The sequence below is a fragment of the Castor canadensis genome, chromosome 2, assembly GCF_047511655.1.
Source record: "Castor canadensis chromosome 2, mCasCan1.hap1v2, whole genome shotgun sequence".
Lineage (NCBI taxonomy): Eukaryota > Metazoa > Chordata > Mammalia > Rodentia > Castoridae > Castor > Castor canadensis.
This window is the reverse complement of record NC_133387.1, coordinates 196,415,840-196,440,467: the sequence shown is the minus strand read 5'-3', so window position 1 is coordinate 196,440,467 and position 24,628 is coordinate 196,415,840. Positions and strand designations below refer to the sequence as shown.

At 38.6% G+C, this 24,628-nt stretch overlaps 1 protein-coding gene across 3 annotated transcripts in view; it reads left to right on the top strand.

Moving 5' to 3' along the window:
• Nucleotides 1–24,628, top strand: part of Dync2h1 (dynein cytoplasmic 2 heavy chain 1) — a 257,221-nt gene that overhangs the window by 73,297 nt on the left and 159,296 nt on the right. For all 3 annotated transcript variants that reach the window (XM_074066819.1, XM_074066821.1, XM_074066820.1), the window contains 7 exons: nt 4,352–4,482; nt 5,645–5,893; nt 12,877–12,985; nt 17,619–17,732; nt 18,450–18,592; nt 21,240–21,321; nt 22,494–22,648. In XM_074066819.1, coding sequence (XP_073922920.1) covers nt 4,352–4,482; nt 5,645–5,893; nt 12,877–12,985; nt 17,619–17,732; nt 18,450–18,592; nt 21,240–21,321; nt 22,494–22,648 — 983 coding nt within the window. The remainder of the gene's footprint in view (nt 1–4,351; nt 4,483–5,644; nt 5,894–12,876; nt 12,986–17,618; nt 17,733–18,449; nt 18,593–21,239; nt 21,322–22,493; nt 22,649–24,628) is intronic.

The following is a 24,628-nucleotide window of genomic DNA, read 5'->3' as shown; positions in this document are numbered from 1 at the left end:
CCAAGGAGGTACTGGGTGGAAGGCTGTTGAGATTGGCAGAGGGATTTCCCAGGCACTTCCTGAGGCGTGGACGTGGGAAGCGGGCTCAGGAGAGTTAAGAGGCAGTCATGGTTCAGAGGTGGCTGGGATTTGAGGGAGGCCCCGTGGCTCTCATGGCTTTGTGTGCAGAGGCTGTGGCCCTCACCACTGCCCTCTTTCTCAGCCTGAAACCTTACGTCAGCCGGGTCTTTTCTTACAAACTTGAGCACAGGGGGCCTCGACACTTTATTGGAAGTCTCAATTCTCTGCAGTTTGGTTCTTTCAGAGTTCTCTGTGTGATGAGAATCAATAAATAATGTGAGCTGTTTAATTTTTCCTCTCTGAGGTGCAAGGGATCAAGCCAGGGCTGGACATGCTGGGCAGGCGCTGTCAAGTGAGCGTTGTCCCCAGCTCTGGGGTGTGTCCTTTAGAAGTACAGATGTCACATGGTGGTCTGGATACACAGGATTTTCACGTAGTGAAAGGTTGGTTTATCTTAAAGATTTAATTCTTGGACACACAGAAAATAAACTAGATTATTACTCTCCTTGAGAAGCTTGCAATCTAATGACAGAAACAGGTAGGAATTTTGTTTAGGGTTTGAACTCAGAGCCTTGTAAGTGCACTACCATTTGAGCCGTGCCCACCCCCAAATCCATTTTCCTTTTGTTTCATTATTTTTCAGATAGGGCTCAGATCACAGTCTTCCTATCTATGCCTTCCAAGTAACTGGGATTATAAGAATTATAAGAATTAATCATGCCTGGCTTGTTCTCTAACATTTTTGCCTAGGCTGGATTCATACTGTGTTCCCCCTAGTCCCATCTCCCAAGTACAGGTGGGAGCCATTGTACCCAACCTTGAAAATCTTGCTTGTAAACATAATTATTGCTGGTGTGTTTAGATGCCATGAAGATGCTGTAAGCAGATGGTTAAACTAGTAATTATAACAGAGCATGAAATGTTTTAATTAATATAATTTTGAATGTTGTTGGGATAAATGCTAGATTCTAGGGCTGCAGAAGAGATAGACACTAATTCTTTTTTGAGGAAGTTACACTCAAACATTTAACAATTAAAATGTTATTGATGGTTGTGTTGTAATGAGTTTGTGTTGTAAACTCATTACATCACAACCTGGATATTGACAGTTAATGTGTAGAACATTAGGTCACCTCAACAATTCACCATGTTCCTCTTTTGTAGCTACACCCCCTTCCTTTCCAACCGCTGGAAACCACTCACCTGTTCTTTTTTTTCGTTTTGTCATTCAACACAGTTATTTTCAATTAAACAAAGTTTGAGTTCTCTGGGGATGCATGTGCTTGTGTGTCTCCATAGTCTGTTCCATTGTGCTGTTGAGTACATGGATCATCCGTGCTGTGGGTGTGCCCTCAATCCTCGAAGTGTTGCCTGTTGAGGACGTTCGGGTGTTTCCAGTTTTGGGCTGTCTGAAGTAAAACTGTTCCAGATGTTCATACACAGGCTGTTCCGTGCACTCACGCTATGTTCCTCTGGGATATATGCTCAGGAGTGTGGGTGCAGGGTTGCATGGCAATTGTGTGCTCGGTGTGTAAAGTTACTACCAGGCTGCGTCTAGAGCAGCTGTGCATCTCACATTCGTGCCAGCAAGATGTGAGTGACCCAGTGGCTCCATGTCCTTGCTGGCATTTGCTGTTGTCCTGTTTTTTATTCTAGTCATTGTGATGGCTATGTATAATGATATGTTGTTGTGGCTTTAATTTGCATTTTGCTGAGTGACTAGTGACATTGAACATCCTTTCTTGTACTTACTTGATGTACTTATATCCTCTTTGGTGAAATAACTTCTTCTTGCCCATTCTCTAATTGGATTTTTTTTTTACTGTTGAGTTTGAGAATATTTATAGATTGTAGATATCAGTCTTTTGTTAGACATATGGTTTGTGAAGTACATTCTCCCATTCTGTAGCCATCTCTTCATCCTCTTATGGAATCTTTCACAGATAAAAGGCCTTTAATTTTGCTGAGTCCAACCTATCACTTTTTCCTTTTCAGGATGTTTTAGTGTCAAGTTTAAGGTCTTTTCACGTAGTGCTATATCCTAAAGGTTTTCTCCTGAAAGTTTCATATTTTTATGTTTTCACTTTGAATCACTGGTCTATTTTGAGTTAATTTCTGTATAAGGAGTGAAACTTGAGTCAAAGTTTTTTTTTCCTTTTTTTTTTATTTTGCCTATTGATGTTCACTTACTTCAGCACCATTTATGAAAAAAGCTTTCTGCCTGAATTTCTTTTGCATCTTTATCAAAAATCAATAGTGTATTGCCTATTTGTTGGTGCACAGCTGTAATCCCAGTACTTGGGAGGCTGAGGCAGGAGGATGACAAGTGTGAGACCATCCTGGGCTACATGCTGGGATCCTGTCTCAAAAAAACAAAAATTAGTAATGTAGATCTCTTTTTGGGTTCTGTGTTCTGTCCCACTGATATATGTGTCTGTCCTTTCACCAGTACAATGCTGTCTTTATTTCTACAGCTACTATATAATAAATCTCAAATTTGGGTACACTGATTCCCTGTTTTATACTTGTTTCTGAAAATTGCTTTAACTATAATAGTGCAGCTGGGATTTTGATAGGTACTGCATTAAATCTGATATGAGTTTGGGAGAATTGATTACTTTGAAGTCTTCTAATTCATAAACATAGTATATCATAAACTTATTTAGACTCTCTTTGCCCTTTTTTCATTGATGCTATGTAATTTTTGGCATAAACGTCCTATATGTGTTTTGTTAGATTTACACCTAAATTTTGGATTTTTTGAGCAATTATAAGTGGTCAAAGTGGGTTATAAAGGATGAATATATTAAGTGAAGAAGAGGGGAGGGATATTCCAGACAAGGGAAAAGGGAATGAGCAAAGGAGCAAAGGCTTGAGAAAGTTGGTGTGCAGTGTAGAGGACAAGGGAGATAATGCTGTCAGTGCGGAAAATGGAGACTGAACTGTCAGTGGATAGTTGCAGAGGTCCCCCTAGGAAGTTGTGTGTGATATTGGAGTGGCACATGTCAGTTCACTAGCAATTAGGACATGCTTGAGGCCTTCCAGCAGGGATGTAAAGTAGGAGGTATGGAGTACTCTATGTGAGAAACAAGGAGATGTGAAGGTAATGCAGTCACGATGATAATGCTAGTTATTTAAAATATTTATGGTATTAGGCTTGAATATTTGCAAGCCTTTTGAGCATCTTTTGGAAATCTTCATATAGTCTCTCATCTATGAGAGTAGGAATCATTTTTGTCTCAGTCACTACTTACATCAAATAGAAAGTACAATATTTAAATGTGTTCAGTAGATGTGAGTGAATGAATATGTGAATTCCATGTCTGTTATGCAGTTGAAAACATGGGGCTAGACTAGAGCTTGGGAGACTGGCTTAGAAGTAAGTACTGAGGGATTTTAGGGTATATAAATGCCTGGTAATTTAATCTACAGGAAAAGAAAGCTAGAGGGAACTCTTTAGAATTAAGTGAAAGGCTGATTCAATAGATTCATCAGTAGATACATTAATATATAGGGGCACATCAATAGATAAGGGATTGATGAGGGATAAGCAGAAACCTAAAAGGGGTTGATGAGTAGGGCCACATAGTTGGAGGGGAACAAAAGCTTCAAGGAGTTGGTGCAAAAGGTCCTGTTGAGGTTACGGATGCAAAGGTTTGGTTTTGGAGATTAGAGCCTCATTGCTATTCACAGGTAGGATTTTTAGTACACTGGTCTCTACAGATAGAAAATAGTGTGAGAAATATGAGTGGGAATGGAAGGAGAGAAGTGCGAAGTCACTCGGCTCTCGTGGTTGTTGTTTTGGTCAGTGGTAGAACTGAGCATGTGTTCAACAGAAGTTGGGAGGGGAAAGTGTCAACAGAGTGGTAACTGGATTTTTCTTGCATGTGAATATTGTGAATATTGCTGTAGGGAAATTTTTGTTTTTTAATTATAAATTTGGTTATTAATTTTATTTTAAAAGTCAGGGCCCTTGATGGTAGTAATAAATCTATGTCCTTCCATGAGGGGAATTTTGAGATTGTTTTATTTGTCAATTTTATGTAAGTTATTTTTAATTTACAAATTTCATGTGGAGATTATGGAGAAGGGAAAATGGGAGAAATAGTAGGGGAGAATAGTAGGGGAAATGTAGAAAGAAGTCAGTTCAACGGAAGAGAGATACGTGGGGCGGAATAGGGAAAAGGATTCACTTAGCCAGTCCTCAGGTAGATTTCACAGTGCGAGTTCGAGTCTTAATGATCTCTTCAAAACATTATGTTAACGGATTGTGTCACCTTTTACTCTCCAGATAGCTTCTATGTCACGTGGGGAGCACGGCACAACCTAGGAGCGTGGACAGCTCCAGGACAGTCGTTACCTCCACATGGGAAACCACTAGGGAAGCTCAGCTCCTCAGGCCTCAAGAACGTTATTAAAAAGGTAAGCTGGGAGCCACGACTGGACGAGATCCGAGTGTGATTAGAGTAATTTACAGATGACCATTGGAAACACTTCGAGAGCATGGAGGTGAAAGACCTTAGAGTAGACAAAACTGGTTCTGCTCTTTTTGAGTTTAGTCCATTGTGGCAGACAGGACAAGATGCACATATACTAATACATGTCAAATTTCCAAGGCATTTTGAAGGAAGGCATTTGTTGTTGGAAATATTAATGGAGAAGTAGAAAAGATGCAGAATCCTGGGTCCCATCTCCAGTGCCAGACTCTCCCGGTGAGATCAGAGAATCGAATTCCTAACAGGCTCCTAACAGGCTCCCAAAGCTTGTTTATGCCCGGGTCCACAGGAACTTGAGTAGCACTGCCTGCAGTTTCTCCCTCTCTTGTTCTTCTTTCTTCTTTCCTTTCTTCCTCCCTCCTCTCCTCCCTCCTTCCCTCCCTCCCTTCTCCCTCCCTCTTTCTTGCTTTTGATTTAGTTGTAATAAAGAAGCAATGTTGCATATGATTGCTTTAAAATTAATATTTATGTTGAAAGTTAGTGCAGATATTCTGTCAGGAAGTCTTTCATGGTCTAGTAAACTGACTGACCTAACTGGAAGGGTATTTCAAAGTTTGGGAAAGTTAAAAGTTTAAGTATGAGAAATGTAATTATCTTTTCTGTCTTCCTGTACTCAGTGCAATTCCTGGCCTGGTGTAGTACCTGTGTGGGATCTTGATTCATTCCCAAGCAGTACAAAAGAACAAGAGTTCACAAAAGACATTTTAGGTACTAGGTTTCTAGAGTTTTGAAACTGTTTCATGGTCTCTTCCACTTACTGATTTGTAATGACCAAGCAAATTTGAGGGCTTTTTGAAGCTACTGAAATTAACCTGCCTTCTCCTTTTTATTGGTAATATTAATATCGAAAGGTAACGGATCTCTTTGCACCCTTGAACCTGTTGACATCAAATGAGTTTTCCCTTAGAGAGTGCCTACAAAACTGGGTTATTAGATGAGCAAAATATGGATGTGAGATGACATGCAGTCATTTCACCCCTTTTCTTGAATGTATTTAAAAAATGTAACTTTTTACTCTAAATAAGTAACATTGTCATTGTGTAGTGGCTTTAACTTAACTGTAAACTGTTCTTTGTGTCTTTAACAAGGGTCTTATTCACTATGGGCGAGATAATCAGAACTTGGACATCTTGCTTTTCCAAGAGGTCCTGGAATACATGTCCAGGGTGGACAGAGTGCTCAGCTTCCCTGGGGGTTCACTGCTGCTGGCAGGACGCAGCGGTGTTGGCCGCCGCACGGTCACTTCTCTAGTCAGCCACATGCATGGGGCAGTGCTGTTTTCCCCAAAGATTTCCAGAGGCTACGAATTGAAGCAGTTCAAAAATGATCTCAAACATGTGAGTTCTGTACAGTCTTTTGCTTTATTTTGTTGAAAATCGTGTTAATTATTAGCTTAAATATTTTGAAAACCTTTAAATCTCAGGCATACGATGTAGTCCTCATTTTAATTTTGATGACTATTATTCTCATAATTATTAGAAAAATCACATTTTTATCTATAGATAGGCAAGAGATGCCTATGAGGAGTTCTGGGTTCCAGGAAGCCCAGATTATAGGATGTTAGATGGGCATGAGTGATGAACAAAAGGGTAGAATTCATATAGGAAATATGTGGGTGTATCTAAAAGTATAAAAGTGATCTCCTAGTTTTTGTTTAAATGCACTAGCATTAAAATAACTAGTTTCTCTAAAGTATTTATTCATGAATTCGATGTACTTTCCCATCTACATGGCTAAAGTTTTATTTATTTATTTATTCTTTTTTTATTATATTCATATGTGCATGCAATGTTTGGGTCATTTCTACCCCCTTCCCCTTCCCCTCTACCCCTCGCTTATCCCCCCGTCCTGCTCCCTCCCTTACCCCTCCCCCCAACCCCTCACTACCAGGCAGAAACTATTTTGCCTTTATCTCTAGTTTTGTTGAAGAGATAGTATAAGCAATAATAGGAACGACCAAGGGTTTTTGCTATTTGAGATAAGGATAGCTATACAGGGAGTTGACTCACATTGCTTTCCTGTGCGTGTGTGTTACCTTCTAGGTTAATTCTTCTCGAGTTAACCTTTTCTCTAGTTCCTGGTCTCCTTCTCCTATTGGCCTCAGTTGCTTTAAAGTATCTCCTTTAGTTTCTCTGCGTTGAGGGCAACAAATGCTATCTAGTTTTTAGGTGTTTTACCTATCCTCATACCTTCCTTGTGTGTTTTATCATGTGATCAAAATCCAATCCCCTTGTTGTGTTTGCCCTTGATCTAATGTCCACATGAGGGAGAGCGTACGATTTTTGGTCTTTTGGGCCAGGCTAACCTCACTCAGAATGATGTTCTCCAATTCCATTCATTTTCCAGCAAATGATAACATTTCGTTCTTCTTCATGGCTGCATAAAATTCCATTGTGTATAGATACCACATTTTCTTAATCCATTCGTCAGTGGTGGGGCATCTTGGCTGTTTCCATAACTTGGCTATTGTGAATAGTGCCGCAATAAACATGGGTGTGCAGGTGCCTCTGGAGTAACCTGTGTCACATTCTTTTGGGTATATCCCCAAGAGTGGTATTGCTGGATCATATGGTAGATCAATGTTTAGCTTTTTAAGTAGCCTCCAAATTTTTTTCCAGAGTGGTTGTACTAGTTTACATTCCCACCAACAGTGTAACAGGGTTCCTTTTTCCCCACAGCCTCACCAACACCTGTTGTTAGTGATGTTGCTAATGATGGCTGTTCTAACGGGTGAGGTGGAATCTTAGTGTGGTTTTAATTTGCATTTCCTTTATTGCTAGAGATGGTGAGCATTTTTTCATGTGTTTTTTGGCCATTTGAGTTTCTTCTTTTGAGAAAGTTGTGTTTAGTTCACTTGCCCATTTCTTTTTTTTTTTCATTTTTCTTTTATTATTCATATGTGCATACAAGGCTTGGTTCATTTCTCCCCCCTGCCCCCACCCCCTCCCTTACCACCCACTCCACCCCCTCCCGCTCCCCCCCTCAATACCCAGCAGAAACTATTTTGCCCTTATCTCTAATTTTGTTGTAGAGGGAGTATAAGCAATAATAGGAAGGAACAAGGGGTTTTGCTGGTTGAGATAAGGATAGCTATACAGGGCATTGACTCACATTGATTTCCTGTGCGTGGGTGTTACCTTCTAGGTTAATTCTTTTTGATCTAACCTTTTCTCTAGTTCCTGGTCCCCTTTTCCTATTGGCCTCAGTTGCTTTAAGGTATCTGCTTTAGTTTCTCTGCATTAAGGGCAACGAATGCTAGCTAGTTTTTTAGGTGTCTTACCTATCCTCACCCCTCCCTTGTGTGCTCTCGCTTTTATCATGTGCTCATAGTCCAATCCCATTGTTGTGTTTGCCCTTGATCTAATGTCCACATATGAGGGAGAACATACGATTTTTGGTCTTTTGAGCCAGGCTAACCTCACTCAGAATGATGTTCTCCAATTCCATCCATTTACCAGCGAATGATAACATTTCGTTCTTCTTGCCCATTTCTTTATTGGTTCATTATTTTTGGGAGAATTTAGTTTTTTGAGTTCTGGTTATCAGTCTTTTGTCTGATGTGTAGCAGGCTCTCCCACTCTGTGTGTGTTCTCTTCAGTTTAGAGACCATTTCTTTTGATGAACAGAAGCTTTTTAGCTTTATGAGGTCCCATTTATCTATGCTATCTCTTAGTTGCTGAGCTGCTGGGGTTCCATTGAGAAAGTTCTTGCCTATACCTATTAATTCCAGAGTATTTCCTACTCTTTCCTGTACCAACTGTAGAGTTTGTGGTCTGATATTAAGATCCTTGATCCATTTTGAGTTAATCTTGGTATAGGGTGATATACATGGATCGAGTTTCAGTTTTTTGCAGATTGCTAACCAGTTTTCCCAGCAGTTTTTGTTGAAGAGGCTGTCTTTTCTCCATTGTATATTTTTAGTGCCTTTGTTAAAGACAAGTTGGTTATAGTTGTGTGGCTTCATATCCGGGTCCTCTATTCTGTTCCACTGGTCTTCATGTCTGTTTTTGTGCCAGTACCATGCTGTTTTTATTGTTATTGCTTTGTAATATAGTTTGAAGTCAAGTATTGTGATACCTCCAGCGTTGTTCTTTTATTGTGTATTGCCTTGGCTATTAATGGCCTCTTGTGTTTCCATATAAATTTAATGGTAGATTTTTCAATCTCTTTGATGAATGTCATTGGGATTTTGATGGGAATTGCGTTAAACATGTAGATTACTTTTGGGAGTATAGACATTTTTACTATGTAGATTCTACCAATCCATGAGCATGGGAGATCTCTCCACTTTCTATAGTCTTCCTCAATCTCTTTCTTCATAAGTGTATAGTTTTCCTTGTAGAAGTCATTCACATCTTTTGTTAGGTTTACACCTAGGTATTTGATTTTTTTTTGAGGCTATTGTATATGGAATTGTTTTCATACATTCTTTGTCAGTTTGCTCATTATTAGTGTATAGAAATGCTAATGATTTTTCTATGTTGATTTTATATCCTGCTACCTTGCTATAGCTATTGATGGTGTCTAGGAGCTTTGAGTAAAATTTTTTGGGTCTTTAAGATATAGGATCATGTCATCTGCAAATAGGGATATTTTGACAGTTTCTTTACCTATTTGTATTCCTTTTATTTGTTCTTCTTGCCTAATTGCTCTGGCTAGGAATTCCAGTACTATGTTGAATAGGAGTGGAGACAGTGGGTATCCTTGTCTCATTCCTGATTTTAGAGGGAATGGTTTTAGTTTTTCACTGTTAAATATAATGCTGGCTGTTGGTTTGTCATTTATAGCTTTTATAATGTTGAGGTACTTTCCTTCTATTCCTAGTTTTCTTAGAGCTTTTATCATGAAATGGTGTTGGATCTTATCAAAGGCTTTTTCTGCATCATTGAGATGATCAAGTGGTTTTTGTCTTTGCTTCTGTTAATGTGGTTTATTACATTTATTGATTTTCGTATGTTGAACCACCCCTGCATTCCTGGGATGAAGCCTGCTTGGTTGTGGTGAATGATCTGTTTGATGTGTTGTTTAATTCAGTTTGCCATTATTTTATTTAGGATTTTTGCATCCGTGTTGATTAAGGAGATTGGCCTACAGTTATCCTTTTTGGAGGTGTCTTTCCCTGTTTTGGGATAAGTGTAATATTGGCTTCATAAAATGTGTTAGGCAGTTTTCCTTCCCTTTCTATTTCGTGGAACAGTTTAAGGAGGGCTGGTATCAGTTCTTCTTTAAAGGTCTGATAGAATTCAGCAGAGAATCCATCAGGACCTGGACTTTTCTTTTTTGGGAGACTCTTGATTGCTGCTTCAATTTCATTTTGTGTTATAGATCTATTCAGGTGATTAATGTCCTCTTGGTTCAGTTTTGGATGATCATAAGTCTAGAAATCTGTCCATTTCTTTAAGATTTTCGAATTTATTTGAATATAGGTTCTCAAAGTAGTCTCTGATGATTTCCTGGACTTCCATGGTGTTTGTTGTTATCTCCCCTTTTGCTTTCCTTAATTTATTAATTTGGGTTTTTTCTCTCTTCATTTTAGTCAGGTTTGCCAGGGGTCTATCAATCTTGTTTATTTTTTCAAAGAACCAGCTTTTTGTATCATTAATTGTTTGTATGGTTTTTTTGGTTTCTATTTCATTGATTTCAGCTCTTATTTTTATTATTTCTCTCCTTCTATTTGTTTTGGGATTTGCTTGTTCTTGTTTTTCTAGGAGTTTGAGATGTAGCATTAGGTCACTGATTTGAGATCTTTCAGTCTTTTTAATATATGCACTCATGGCTATAAACTTTCCTCTCAGGACTGCCTTTGTTGTGTCCCATAGGTTCCGGTAGGTTGTGTTTTCATTTTCATTGACTTCCAGGAACTTTTTAATTTCCTCTTTTATTTCATCAATGACCCATTGTTCATTAAGCAGTGAGTTATTCATTTTCCCGCTGTTTGCATGTTTTTGTCTTTATTTTTGTTCTTGAGTTCTAGTTTTATTGCATTGTAATCAGATAGAATGCATGGTATAATTTCTATTTTCTTATATTTGCTGAGGCTTGCTTTGTGCCCTAGGATATGATCTATTTTGCAGAAGGGTGCATGGGCTAATAATGTATATTGTGTAGAAGTTGGATGAAATGTTCTGTAGACATCAAGTATGTCCATTTGATCTATGGTATGTTTTAGATCTAGCATTTCTTTATTGATTTTTTGTTTGGTTGTCCTATCTATTGATGATAGTGGGGTGTTTAAAGTCTCCCACAACCACTGTGTTAGAGTTAGTATATGCTTTTAGGTCCTTCAGGGTATGTTTGATGAAATTGGGTGTGTTGACATTGGGTACATATAGGTTGATAACTGTTACTTCCTTTTGGTCTGTTTCCCCTTTTATTAGTATTAGTATTGTCTATTTTCGTCCTGAGTTCATTTATCTCTTTATTTATCGTGTTTTTTGCTTTACTTTGGTGTTTATACAGTGCTTCTATAGTTTCTTTTATTTTTCTTGTGCTTTCTCAAATTCTCTGTTTTTGTTGTGTTAGAATTTCTTGAGTGTCTCCTGCACATTTTGGTTGACCATATCCTGTATCATCTCTATAAAATTCTTATTGATTGCTTGTAGGATTTCTTCTTTCAAGTTGTTCTTGTTGGCTTCATTGGGTTCTTTGTCATAGTTTATCTTCGTTTTGTTGGAGTCTGGATCTGAGTATTTGTTTTCTTCATTTCCCTCTGGTTCCTGTACTAATTTATTGCTGGGGGGAAACTGGTTTCCCTGTTTTTTCCATCTTTCCATCATTGCCTTTGTTGTTGTTACTGTCCCTGTACTGTGTGCAATTAAGTATTTTCTAGCTTGTAATAGTAACAATGGTGATATCTAGAATGAAAGGGTGAGAGGAGAGCGAAAGCAAAGAAGGTAAAGAAAAAGGGAAAAACAAACAAGTAAAACAAACAACAAAAAGAAGAAAACCAGTGTCAAAGAAATAAACAGGAAGAGATAGTGTACTAATCAACAGTAAGCTAAACAAGCATTAGAGAGACATGGAGAGGATTAAAAAAAAAATCCCCAATTTCAAATGCAGTAAAGTTTCAGTCTTAATAAGTTTGGTTTTTGTCCCTCAGCCTCCAATTCTGGAGATGGTGTCTCAGAAGTAGTTCTGTCGTCTCATCAAAGGGGATAAAAACCCAAAAAAAACAAAACAAACAAATAAAAAAACAAAACACAACACAATATCCCAAGTTCAAATGCAATACAGTTTCAGTAAGTCTTTCAGCATGCAGGTGTAGTTCAGTTGTTGTCTCATCAAAGTAAGAGAAAAGGAAAAAAGAAAAAAAAAAAGGGTCTGGAGTCAGTTCTGTGATGGCTATCTGAGGCTGCAGCTCACCTGCCCTCTGCAGTCAGCCTGCTGTTGCTGGAGGCTTTATTGATTGCAGACCTCAGGAAGGAGCTTAACACTCACCTGGCCACTCAGGCTTTATTCATTTAGAGTTCTCCTGGGCACGACTGCCACTGTTACAAGCTTTCCCCTTTCCAAGCACACTGGGGGAGGTGGCAGTACACATGCCTTCTCTGGCTGGCATGTTTATTTACAGTTCACGTGGTAAGTGTCCCTTCTCCCCTCTCCAGTGGAGTTTTCCTCACACTGCCAATTGTAAAAGCTTTCCCGCTCCAAGGTTGCTGGGCAGGCGCCATCGCTCCTGCCTTCTCCAGCCCAGCTTGTTTGTTTAAAGTTCCATGAGGGATTTCCCCTCCACCCCCTTTGCGCTCAGGGCACCCCACCCTCTTTCCTATGTGTCTTTTTTCTTCTTGTTGTTTATTCAGTTTGGTTTTTTCCTCTTTTTTTCCTGGGCGGGGGTCAGTCTGTCCAGGGGCTATGCTGATCTGGTCCAGGGTTGTTTGTGGGAGTACTGCATGTCGCTTAGCTCACCTGGTGTCTGCGTCTCTCAAGCTGGTGGGCTGACATCTGGAGGTGCAGGAGCCCTCCTGGTTTCTCCGTTTACTGTGGAGTGGGGATGCTATGCGTGGGCTGGTGGTGTGGAGGAGTCAGAGGAGTTGGAGTTTTGCCTCTTCTCGGTCATTTTTTCATGTAAGGTGTATCTCCAGAGTCTCTCCAAGACTGTTCTTTAGGAAGCATGCTTTCTGCTTCCTCCCTCTTGGAATCTTGGAATTCCTTCCATCTTGGAATCTCCCTGATTAATTTTTGATTACTCAAAGTTAAATAAACATGTAAACAGACAAATAAATAAATAAATGACTGTGACATACTTTACATAGAGACTTATAATTTCTAACTGTCCCCAGTATATGTAAAGAGAACCAGTAAATATGTTCTGTTTTTGCAGGTGCTGCATCTTGCAGGAATTGAAGCACAGCAGGTGGTTTTACTTCTTGAGGATTACCAGTTTGTACACCCTACATTTTTGGAGATGATCAATAGCCTTTTGTCTTCAGGCAAGTGAATGGTTTGTACTCAAGGAAAAAATAGTAATAATATAAAAACTACTCAAGTAAAATTTTCTTGTAAGAAGTTCACCTGTGTTTCAGAGACCTTTGGACATAGTTCTTTCTTAAGGGGATGTGGTTGGTTAAACATGCTTATAGCTACAGAATTGAGAAGCTCCATTTTTATAAAACCAAGAATTTAGGAATTATATAGAGTTATTGAATATTAGTGAATGTACAGGAAAATCAGTACTCTCATATGCTTTCAACGGGCTATTATCTGGAAAGCTATAAACCAGTTCTTAGCCAAAAATGTACCATACCTTTTGACACAGCATTCTGTTATCTGTAGGAGTTTAACCCTCAGAAATAAAAAAACCAATATATATGTAGTACAATCTCTAATCACAAAAATTTGGTAGAACCTTTATCAGCAGTGTGGAATGATTGTGTAATTATGTTATGGTCATAGTATGGATATGTGAATACAAATATATCCCAGATATGTAAATTTCCATAGAATTCTATACTTTGGTGCCCACATTTCATGTGTATTTAAAACATACCTATACTAAAAAACTTGGAACGATGCACATTCTGTTTCTTTAGTTGATTAGGATGAATCCACTGCTACTTACAACTTGTAACTAACCTCACCTTTTAAAAGAGATATTAAAACTATTCTTAAGGTAAAAAGGAACTTTAATTGTGTGTTTATGTACTAGAGGAATATCTTTAAAAGAGAACCATATTAAAATAAATACTTTCTAGAAATTTATGGCTACAATTCCATTTTATATGTATGGAATTTTGTAGGTTGTAGAAATGTTTACTGTTTTATTTTTTCAAGATTTTTATTGCTTGAAAACCACTCTTTCATTTTACATTCCTGACTTGTTTTCCCTGAGATAAGACACCAATCATTAGATGTGTTTCTGTTCCCCAGCACTCCTCCCTAACTGTACATTTGAATGTCCTGGAGAAATAAAAAAAATTAAAACCAGTTCTTTGCTACCAGCCTAGAACATCTACTCATGCCGCTAGGGGCTGCACTTGGTTGCTTAGACTTCCTGGCTCACTCTTTGCAGTGGGAGCTAAGAACCCTCACCTGACTGTTGAGCAGTGCTTGTGCTTTGCCTACACTTCTGCTGGCTCCCCCCCACACCCCCACATGATACTCTCTTCTCGTTTATGGTGTCACCTGAACTATTGCTTGTTTTCCTGGGGCAGATATGTATAAATTCCTTTATTTATGCCTTTTCTGGAGAAATGTGAAGCATTTTAGAATCTTTTTATAATGAGTAATTTCTGTTGCTACAGTTGATACAGGGTAGCTTAGCTTTAAACTTTGGCCAAGATTATTTTGTTATTTATATATAAAATAAACTTAGTTTGAAATTAGTTTCAGGTTTCTATTGGAAAGACCCACAGACAAAGTTACATGAAGCTGATGTTTAGCATTTTAGAACTCAGCCTTGCTCTCGCACTTATTAGGCAAGTGTTCTACTACTTCAGTCACACCTCACTCCTTTTTGAATTTTTCTTTTTTTTGGATAGGGTCTCATGCTTTTGCCTGGGCTGGCCTCAGCACTCTGTAGCTATGGGATCTCCCCTAACTATACCTCTCCCCTGTAGCTGGGATCACAGGTGTGTACCACCACTCATGGCTTTTGGTTGAGATGTGGGGCTTGCTAACTTTTTGTGCTGGCTGTCCTTGAACTGCGATCCTCCCAATCTCCACCTTCTGATTATCCGGATTACTGGCGAAAGCTATTGCATCTAGCCTCAACTCAGCTTTTAATAAATACTTGTTTTTCTGGACCCTGAGGTAAAATAGTTTTTCACAATTTTATAACTTCAGTTAAAATTAATTTATAATATGTATTATCTATGTGCCCAATGAGACCAAGACTCTCTAGACAGGTGGTAGGTCAATTTTTGTGAGAGTAGAGAGGTGATGGCTTGGTGAACATGGTACTCTTGAGCAGACTTAAAGTGTTTGTGATTTTATAAAAGAATAATGGCTTTTGATTTCTTTGTGGGGGCAGGGGGCAGGGTTTTGCTACATGGCTCAGGCTGGCCTGAACCTCTCATGTTCCTGCCTAGGCTCCCCAGTGCTCGTGTTAACAGACATGTGCCACCATGCCTGGCTTCATCTTTTTAGGGAGTACACTCCTGCATATTGCTTAACATCACTAGATGGAGACCTTTTCTTTTGGCTGGTATAAACTGACGCACAGCTGTGTTTTGTTTACGCGGTGTGTGTTTGTATGTGTTTGTGAGAGAGAGAAAAAGATAATACTCAGATAAGCATTAATCCAGTCATTATTGTTTCAAGATACAACAGTCTTTATTATCAATTCACAACTGCAAGACACCAGAAGTAAAGTTTAAATTTTGGTAGTTTGTTTTCAGAGAAAGGATTCACTAAGTATTTATCTGTTTTTCTATTTCAAATTGTTATTCCTAAAGTATAAAATGTAAGTAGAGCTGTCATTCTTTGCTAAATTTAAAAGATCAAAAATATGGTGTTATGAGGAACATTTAAAGAAGACATACAAAGCAGGTGTTTCTGTGTGTGTGTGTGTGTGTGTGTGTGTGTGTGTGTGTGTGAGAGAGAGAGAGAGAGAGAGAGAGAGAAAGCATTTAAGGGCTGAAGTATTCTGGTGCCTCTTAGTTGAGTCCTACAGGAATGCAATGCTTTGGATGCACAGCAAAAGAATTTTCACTTACTATTATAGTTCCTTGTGACTTATAAATATGTTGATTTAACAAATATTAAGTACCTTTTATGTGTGGCGCCAACTTTAAATACTGGATCTATGTGGTAAATAAAGCATGGTCGAGGTCCTCTATCAAATGCTGGTCGTCTTTATCAATTATGATCTGTTGCTTATCATTTAGCTGCAGTATAGCAGGCCATGGAATAGGTTCCCTGATTTCTAAAACAAGTTCACTTGTGTATTCATTTAACAAATACTTATGTTCAAGATACATTGCTAAGAATTCTTCATGGTTTAATTTTGTATGTTATGAAATATTTGTGCATTGGGAATTCAGAGTAAATTGAGGTGGAGAGGAAAGGAATTCATTAGTTATAATAAATGGAAAACAGTGACATACTTGGATTTTTCGTGAAATGTGGAGAGTGGATTATGAGAAGCCTATGAGAACTGGACATAAGCAAGGTGAGATGCAGCTCAACTACTTTTCCTAAGGTGTTTATCTGTAGGCCAAGATTGGCACAGCCCCAGCCACAGAAGAGGAAAATGCAGATCAGCTGCTTCTCTTAAGTTGTTTATGTTCAGAGAGGCAGGAATTCTCCTGTTACAATATCACGCCCCTCCCTGAGAACTGCTGCTCCACTGTATCTACCACTGGATATAAAAGACTCACTGAAGGAGGACCTGAGGTTTTTGCTTTTTGCTTTAGGGGCTTTCACTTTGAGGCTTTTGCTTTTGGCTTTTGGCTGTTTGGTGTGGGAGGCTTTTGGAAGGGAAAAGAATTGCTGAAGGGAAAATAATTGCTGAAGGGAAAAGGATTGCTGAAGGGAAAAGAATTGCTGAAGGGGGAAAAAGAATGGCTGAAGGAGAATTGCTAAAGGGGAATTGCTAGCAAGTCTGCGGGCCGAGACTTTAAGAAAGCTAAAGAGAGAACAAGGGACAGTGTGGGTCTACACCGAGAACTTCATACATAGGCTTTAGAAAAGCTAAGCTAGAGAAAAGCTAAAGAGATCACGGGACAATGCAAGTCTGAGCACCAAGGCTTTCAGAAAGCTAAAGAAAGAACATGGGACTGTGCAAGCCTGGGGCAAAGACTTTAAGAGAGCTTATGCTAAAGAACAGCTAAGAGAAAACATTGGACAGAGTGACTCAAAGGAAAGAGACTTTAAAGAACAGAAGAGTTTAAAAGCAAGGTTTTAAGGAAAGACTTTAGAAGCAAGGGTTTAAAGAGCAGTAAAGGAGTAAGGCCTTAAAGAATAAAGACAGAGAAAAGAGGCAGAGTAAAATGAAGAGAATAGAGAAAAGAAGCAATGGGGTTGTGTGTCTCCACCTGAGCACCCAACACACCTGGTCCCAACTTTCTGTCTGTCTATCCTGTGTCTTTTCTGAATCTCTGGTCGCCCCCAGCTAGGCCCAGTTAGGTTTGGTAGTAACAAGGGAGTGAGAGAAAAAAGCTCGCTCCAGTGAAAGAAAAAGTGTGCTTTACTCAGCACATGTATAGTTTGCAAAGGCTCTTGGGCATGGTAGTTGGCACAGTTGTGCTTTGAAGAGGAAGCAGTAAAATAGGGAGAAGGTAGGGTCACAGGAATGTGGGTGCGCGTTGTAGCAGATGAGAGTTTTTCATTGTATTTGTGGACCCAAAGAAGCTCATCAAGGCTAAAACACAGCTTGCATCAGGGAGGATGGGAAGTAGAGCTATAAAGGCGGCAGACAGCTAGATGGTGGACAGCTTGCTTTGAATTTCATTACATGAAGCTGTAGATGGACATTTGGAGTCATGCAGAGGGCATAGCTTTGTATATTTTTGGAAGGGAAGATCAAATAGGGGCAGACTAATACAAAAATTGAAAAGCATAAAAAGTGTTTTGAATTAGCATATTGCAGCTAAAATAAAGAAGAAATGTAATATTTTTCTGCAGGTGAAGTTCCAGGACTCTATACTCTTGAAGAATTAGAGCCCTTGCTGTTGCCTCTTAAAGATCAAGCTTCCCAAGATGGTTTCTTTGGGCCAGTCTTCAATTACTTCACATATAGTAGGTGATACAGAATTCATTACTGAATCTAAGTTCTAATTCAAGTGCAATAAATGCCACCTTAACATGCCTTATTTTCTCATTGGATTGCAAAGGTATCTTAAATTATGGATACATTTGGTAATTTATACCTTTTTCTTTTTTCTTTTTTTGATACTTTTATAAAGTAACACATAAGTAGCCTGTAATAAAAATACCTTCGCAAAATTTTAGCAAAGGGGCATGATGAAAGTGGGGAGACATTCTTTGGAGTATTTGCCTTGCTTCCTTTATTTTCAGTGTGACAAAATTAGTGCTACTTTAGTATCTCCTATTGTAGAAACTATTGAACTATTTAGATCGTGCCAGACTTTGTAATTATTAAAAAAGTACTAAATAATCTTTTAGTATTACAAAAGCTGTTTTATGTGCACTGTGGAAAAAAATAGAAATAAGTAAAAGATAGGGCAGTAGTCACACCATCTAGAAGATGCTACAAGTATATCCTTCATGGATGTCCTTCTGACTCTTTTCTTAGCATGCACACACAAATACACATATATGCAAGTATTTTTTTAACCAATATAAAAATCATCCTAATTTGCTTTTTTTAGTAAGTAGCTCCTATTATTCCATTTCAAAAAAATTTGAACTTATTAAATCAGACCCTATATAGATTTCTTGTTTCTGTTGTTATTGTAATTTTTTTTGTTTATAATTTTCTTATATATTTTTTAGGAATTCAACAAAATTTACATATTGTCTTGATTATGGATTCTGCAAATTTAAACTTCATAATAAACTGTGAGAGTAATCCAGCTTTGCATAAGAAATGCCAGGTGTTGTGGATGGAGGGTTGGTCAGATAGCAGTATGAAGAAAGTAAGTTTAACATTTAAATATGAACAATGGAAAGTTTGAGCACATTTTATTTTTGAAGTCAGTGATTTTTATAATTTCTCATTGATGTTAACTTTAACATTAGTTTAATTGTGGCACTGAACACTTCTGTTTGAACATGTCTCCATTTTCTTTTTATTTTTGATAGTTTAGTTTAGAATTTTAGGTCAAGGATTGTTCTTAATTAAGGACCAAAGGCAATTATCATACTTTAAAATTATATGCCTTTAATTTACTAGCCAAGAAGAGGCTACCCTAGGATAAAAAAATTTTTCAATTGAAAAGTTTGAATTCTAAATCTTTTAAAAAAATCCATCATTGCTATGCTGTGCTTGGAGGGAGATGAATTTAAACTGTGAATTCCTAGCACCCTCTTCAGTAGAAGCCTCCTCCTTCACTTTATTTGAATAAATAACAATTTTCAACATTGTCCTTTGAATGATATTTATCTTCTTTACTTTTCTGTAAAACAAGTACAGAAACATGGCAAGGTTTTACAGATGAGATTGTGTTTTCGCTAGATTTCAGTAAGTAGATATAGGAGAGAAAAGGTATTTTAGTAGTCTCCAGAGATTATGGAAATGGCGGTACTGATGAAGGAAAGTAATCATGAGTTGCTTAGTACATAGATAGCACTGCTTTGCATGCTGAGGGATGCAGAGGGGGTAGATTATGGGTTTTTATGTTCTTGTCACAAGCCTTGCTCAGTGAAGACTGATGATTCTCAGTGCAGGCAGGGGTCTCTCCACAGGCAGTGGAGGGGGAGGGGGAAAGGAAGGGAAGCCAGGAGGACCAGTTAGGGTGGAGCTTGAGAAGCCATTATAAGGACTTGAGCTTTTCCTTTGAACTTAACTTTTGAGCAAAAAATCAAAGCAAAAACAAAAAACAGAAAAACTTCTGACTCATGTTTTAGTGGAATTGCCCTGATTCCTGTGTTGGAATCTGCCTGTAGGAGGCAAGGGTAGAAGCAGTTATAAACTACTGCAATAACCCAAGTAAGTGGAAAGCGTAGCTTGGGATCTGGGTTTAGCAGGAAGGTGTTGAGGAGTGGTGGAATTGCGTGTATGTTTTGCAAGAGAAACAACAGGATTTGCTGGCAGATTGTAGTAAAGTGTGAGAGAAAGCGAGGAGGCAGAAATGCTTCCAAGTATTTTGGCTTGAACAATTGGAAGGATGAAATGACCATCAACTCAGGCAGGGAAGGCTGTGAAATAGGGATATCTCATAGAGGAGAACATGAGGAGTTCAGGTTTAGATGTATTACCAAGTTACAAGATTGAAAAGGAATCTGGATGTATGGATCTGGAGTTCCAGGGTTCAGACATACAGAAAAAAAGGAGAATTGTCAGCATATAGGTGGTATTTAAAGCCTGAGAACGAATATGAATAGGGAGTGCGTGTAGACAGAAGACAGCAGAGATCCCAGGACTGGACCCTGAGGCACTACAACATTACGAAGTTGGGAGGATGACCCTGGCCCCTTGGCTCATACCTATAATCCTAGCTACCTGGGAGGCCAAGATCAGGAGGATGCAGTTCTGGCCAGCTCAGGCAAAAAGTTAGCAAGACTCCATTTCAACCAATATCTGGGTGCAGTTTTGTGTACCTATCATCTCAGCGACGGAGGGCTGCTGTCCAAGCCTGCCTGGTCAAAAAGTGGGACCCAATATCCAAGAATAACCAAAGGAAGAAGGGCTGAAGGTGTGGCTCAAGTTGTAGAGCACCTGTCCAACAAGTGCAAAGCTGTGAGTTTAGATCTCAGTATCACCAAAAGAAGTTGGAAGGATGGAGAGGAAGAACCAGCACAGGAGGCTGAGAAGAAGCTACTGGGAAATAAGAGGGAAAGCAGAAAACATGGTATTCTAGAAGCTGAGGGAAGACAGCCTTTGTGAGGAGGAAAGAACCATGAGCTACAGCATGTGAAAGGAGAGGAGGGCTGGCAGTTGACCAGTGGATTTAGCAACATGGCTGTTAGCTATTGGTGACTATGATAAAGCAGTCACAACTAGTGGAAGGAAAGTCATACTGCAGTACGTGTCAGAAAAGAAGAGAAAAGAAAGAATTTCAGACACTGAATATGATCAACTCTTGAGGAATTTTGTATAAAGAGACAAATGGTACCTGTAGGAAGTAGGACAAAAATATTTTACTTTTTTTTTTTTTTTTTTTTAGCTGATTATGGTGTATGTGTTTCTGGAAATGATTTAGTAGCAAAGAAAAAAAATATGCAGGAAAGACAGAAAAATTGCTTGAGCAGTAGTATTGAGAAGCAGATAGCAAATGGGTTTAGGGCACACTGGAAAACACAAGGATGGGCTTTTTCTGGGAGAATGGAAGAGTCATCTGTAATAATATGAAATGAGGTAGAAGAAGGGTGCACAGATCCAGGAAGGTAGGCAGGTGTGGATTGGGAAGTTTTAGGTACTCTTCTGATTGTGCAGTAGATACTGTCTTTTTTCTGTTAAAAGTTCTTAACCTTCGATACTGGATTTATTTAAACCTTTTCATACTGATTTGAGTTTTTAATTTTTTTGAACCCAGTGCCATGTGCATGCTAGGCAAGTACTGTTTTACTGTGCTACACTCCCAGCTTTAATTTGAGTTTGAAGAAATGTTCTCTGTGTTTTAGATACCTGAAATGTTGCTTTGTGAAACAGAGAGTGAAGAAAAAGGTAGTGACAAAAAAAGAAAGGAAGAAAAAAAAAATTCAGGTAGTATTCTGATGAAATTGATTTTATTTAATTTTTACTTATGAAGTCATTGCTGTTTTCCTAGTGCTTTAATGAATAGCACGGAAAAGGCTTAGAGAAGTAATACAGGCATTTAAATGGAACTACAGATAACCTAAAGGGCTGAAGCACAGGATGCATGAATACTGGATGAAAAGGAAAAGGTTGGCAGGGCCAGGTAATGAAGACCCTTCCACCTTAGGCTGACTTTGGATTCTAACTTGTGAGTGATCTGGCATTAGTAAGATTGTAACAGAGATGTAAATAGAGTCTTGTTTTAGAAGCTGGAATCTCTGGGCCCATCCCTCTCTTCAGTTATTGGGAAATAGACTCATATGGAGATAACCTGGGGGCAACTAGACCACTTTAGGAGTCTATTTCTATAACCTAAGAGGGATACAATAAAGGTCTGAACCAAGGTAGAGGTCACAATAGAGAAGGACCAGGTGGTGGTAAGTGCCTGTAATTCCAGTACTTGGGAAGTTGAATTTGAGGACAGCCTGTGAGACTGTGTCTTAAAAAAAAAGAAAGCAAAACAAGAAAAAAGAGGGGATAGTAAGTTGATTGTGCCACGACTGTAGCAGGAAGAGAAAGAAGGAGGAGTGAAGGATGTTTCTCTTACTTGTGGCTTGGGAAACTCGTTAGAAGTTAATTCCGTTTCACTGCAGGAGGGAACCCAGAGGGAAACTGAGTCAGTGAGCAGACGCTAATGTGCTTGCTCATGGATATATTGAATCTCATGTGAACTTTTTGTTTTTTGAAGTCTTGCTTCCCACTTTATCACTTGGGAATGAGAGGCATTATTTGGTTTGGGCTCTCTTCTATTTGAGGAGCTTTTATTGTGCACACTTTTTGGTTATGTGTAATGTAGTCCTAATTAATGTATATGTCATGACAACATGTAGATTTATCTTTCTTGCAGCAGTAAAAATGCTCAGGGGTAATGTCCAGCACTGGAAGGATAGAGACCACTGAAATTGTACCATTCAGAGCCGTCAGAGAAGAGAAGCTGTGAACACACATTTAAGACACAGTGACCTCATATTTATAATTATATAGAGTGGGAGTATCTGATAGAAAATAAGGAGAGTTAAGATTGTCTAATTCTTGATGAATTATCCGTACAAAGTGGTCTATTTTTTGCTTTTGTCTAGTCGATCCTGACTTTCTAAAGTCATTTTTGTTAATCCACGAGTCCTGTAAAGCATATGGGGCCACACCAAGCCGATACATGACCTTTCTGCATGTATATTCTGCCATTAGTAGCAGCAAGAAGAAGGAATTGTTAAAAAGACAGAGTCATTTACAGGTACAGTGTTGGTAATCTGATAACCTTTATGATTATTTCAAAATTATTTTATCTTGAATTATTTTATTATCTGTAGGAAAGGATTATATAAATCACAATGCCATGTTGCTTGTGACATATATTTAGTATAAATAAATAATGTGCTGTGTTGAAAGCCTTGGAAGACAATTCCACTTCCTTATCTATATTGTCTACTAGATTATAGTAGTTTTTTTTTTTAATTCAACGAGTATCCCTTTAAAAAAAATTTGGTGGTACTGGGTTTGAACTCAGGGCTTTGTGCTTACTAGGCAGGTGCTCTACCACTTGAGCCACACCCCAGCCCTTTATTGCTTTACTTTTTTTTTTTCTAGATAGGGTCTTGAGTTTTTGTCAGGGGCCAGACTCAGACCATCTTTCTTCAACCTATAGCCTCCCAGGTAGCTGGGTTTACAGTGTAATAACATCCCTCCTGGCTTGTTGGTTGAGATGGGGGTCTTGGTAATTTTTTGCCTGGGCTCACCTCAAACTTCAGTCCTTCTATTTCCACCTTCTGAGTAGTTGGGATTATAGGCATGAACCACCCCCACCCAGCCTCCTAATTATGCCTTTCTTTAGTGGATACTGTGCATTGTTTTTGATAGCTTCAGTGGTTGACTTCAAGAGTCTTTTTCACAGCAAAGCATTTTTAGAAATTGACTAATCTCTGTTTAAAGATTATTATAAATCTTGGATATTATGAAGTTAAAATTATGCTTTAAAAGAAATATGGAAATTATATTTGAGGTTGAAATTATAAAGTACTACTTTTATGGATTCCACTCCACTTAGTGTAGTCCAAACAGTTTTCTTCCTGTATTTCTCTAAGCACGGAGCTTTCACTTAAAGGCGATGGCAAGAACGCCAGCCTCCAAAGTTGTTAGGGAACATTTGTTCCCTCTCATGGTTCTGAATTCTTGCTGTAGGGTAATGAACTGGGATCCAACTTACTCGACAAGATTCTTTTCATTCTTCTTTCTAATGATTTACTTTCAGTTATGTTAAACCACTAACTATACATTATTTTAAGAGGACTTAATTTCCTGATTGAGTTCTGCATTTACTCAGTTTACTTTGAGTAAATTACTTAAACTTCCTGAGTTTCAGTTTAATTGGGTCAATGGTAGCTGTGCGTGAGTATATTAGGTAAAATCCTAAGTGAAGAACCTAGCCTGATACCTGTCTTCTACTAGGTGCTCAGTAAATGCTCTTTGCATTTCTTTCTGATTTGTTAGGTGAGTAACACCTAATATATGTTATAGAAGAGAAGGAATTCTTTTCATGTCCAGTCATTGGATTGTGCTTGGGCAATGGGATATGGTACCACAGCATCAAATACCCTCCTGAGAGCAAGAAGGAATTTTGAATGAGGGTTCACCAGAACCATATGTGAGATGGACAAAACCAAGTCATGTCTACTACAAAAAAGAGTGACCCTTGACTCTTTTTGCCCAGGGGGACTAAAAATTGGAAATGGTTTACTGAGTTTTTCTTTGGTTTCTCTTTTCTTTCCTATCTACCACAGTGTATACAGAGTATATGGCTCACGCCTGTAATCCTAGCTACTTGGGAGGCTGAGATCAGGAGGATTACAATTCCAGCAAGATGGGAAAAAGGTTCATGAGACCCATCTCACCAGAAAAAGCTGAATTTGGTGGCTCACACCTATCATCGTAGCTACTGTGGGAAGCATAAATAGGAAGATCATAGTCCAGTCTTGCCCAGGCAAAAAAAATGAGACCCTATCTCAAAAAGAACCAGATCCAAAGGGCTAGATGGTTGTCTCAAGTGGTAGAGTACCTGCCTAGCAAGTGCAAAGCCCCAAGTTCAAACCCCAGTCCCCCCACACAATAAAAGTATGTAGCCCAGTGTTTAAGCTATCAAATAAATATTAACTGCTTAGTATTACTGCAGTGTTTTAAAATTTGTTTTTCCTTAAAACCTTTGTGAAGTCTTTTGCTA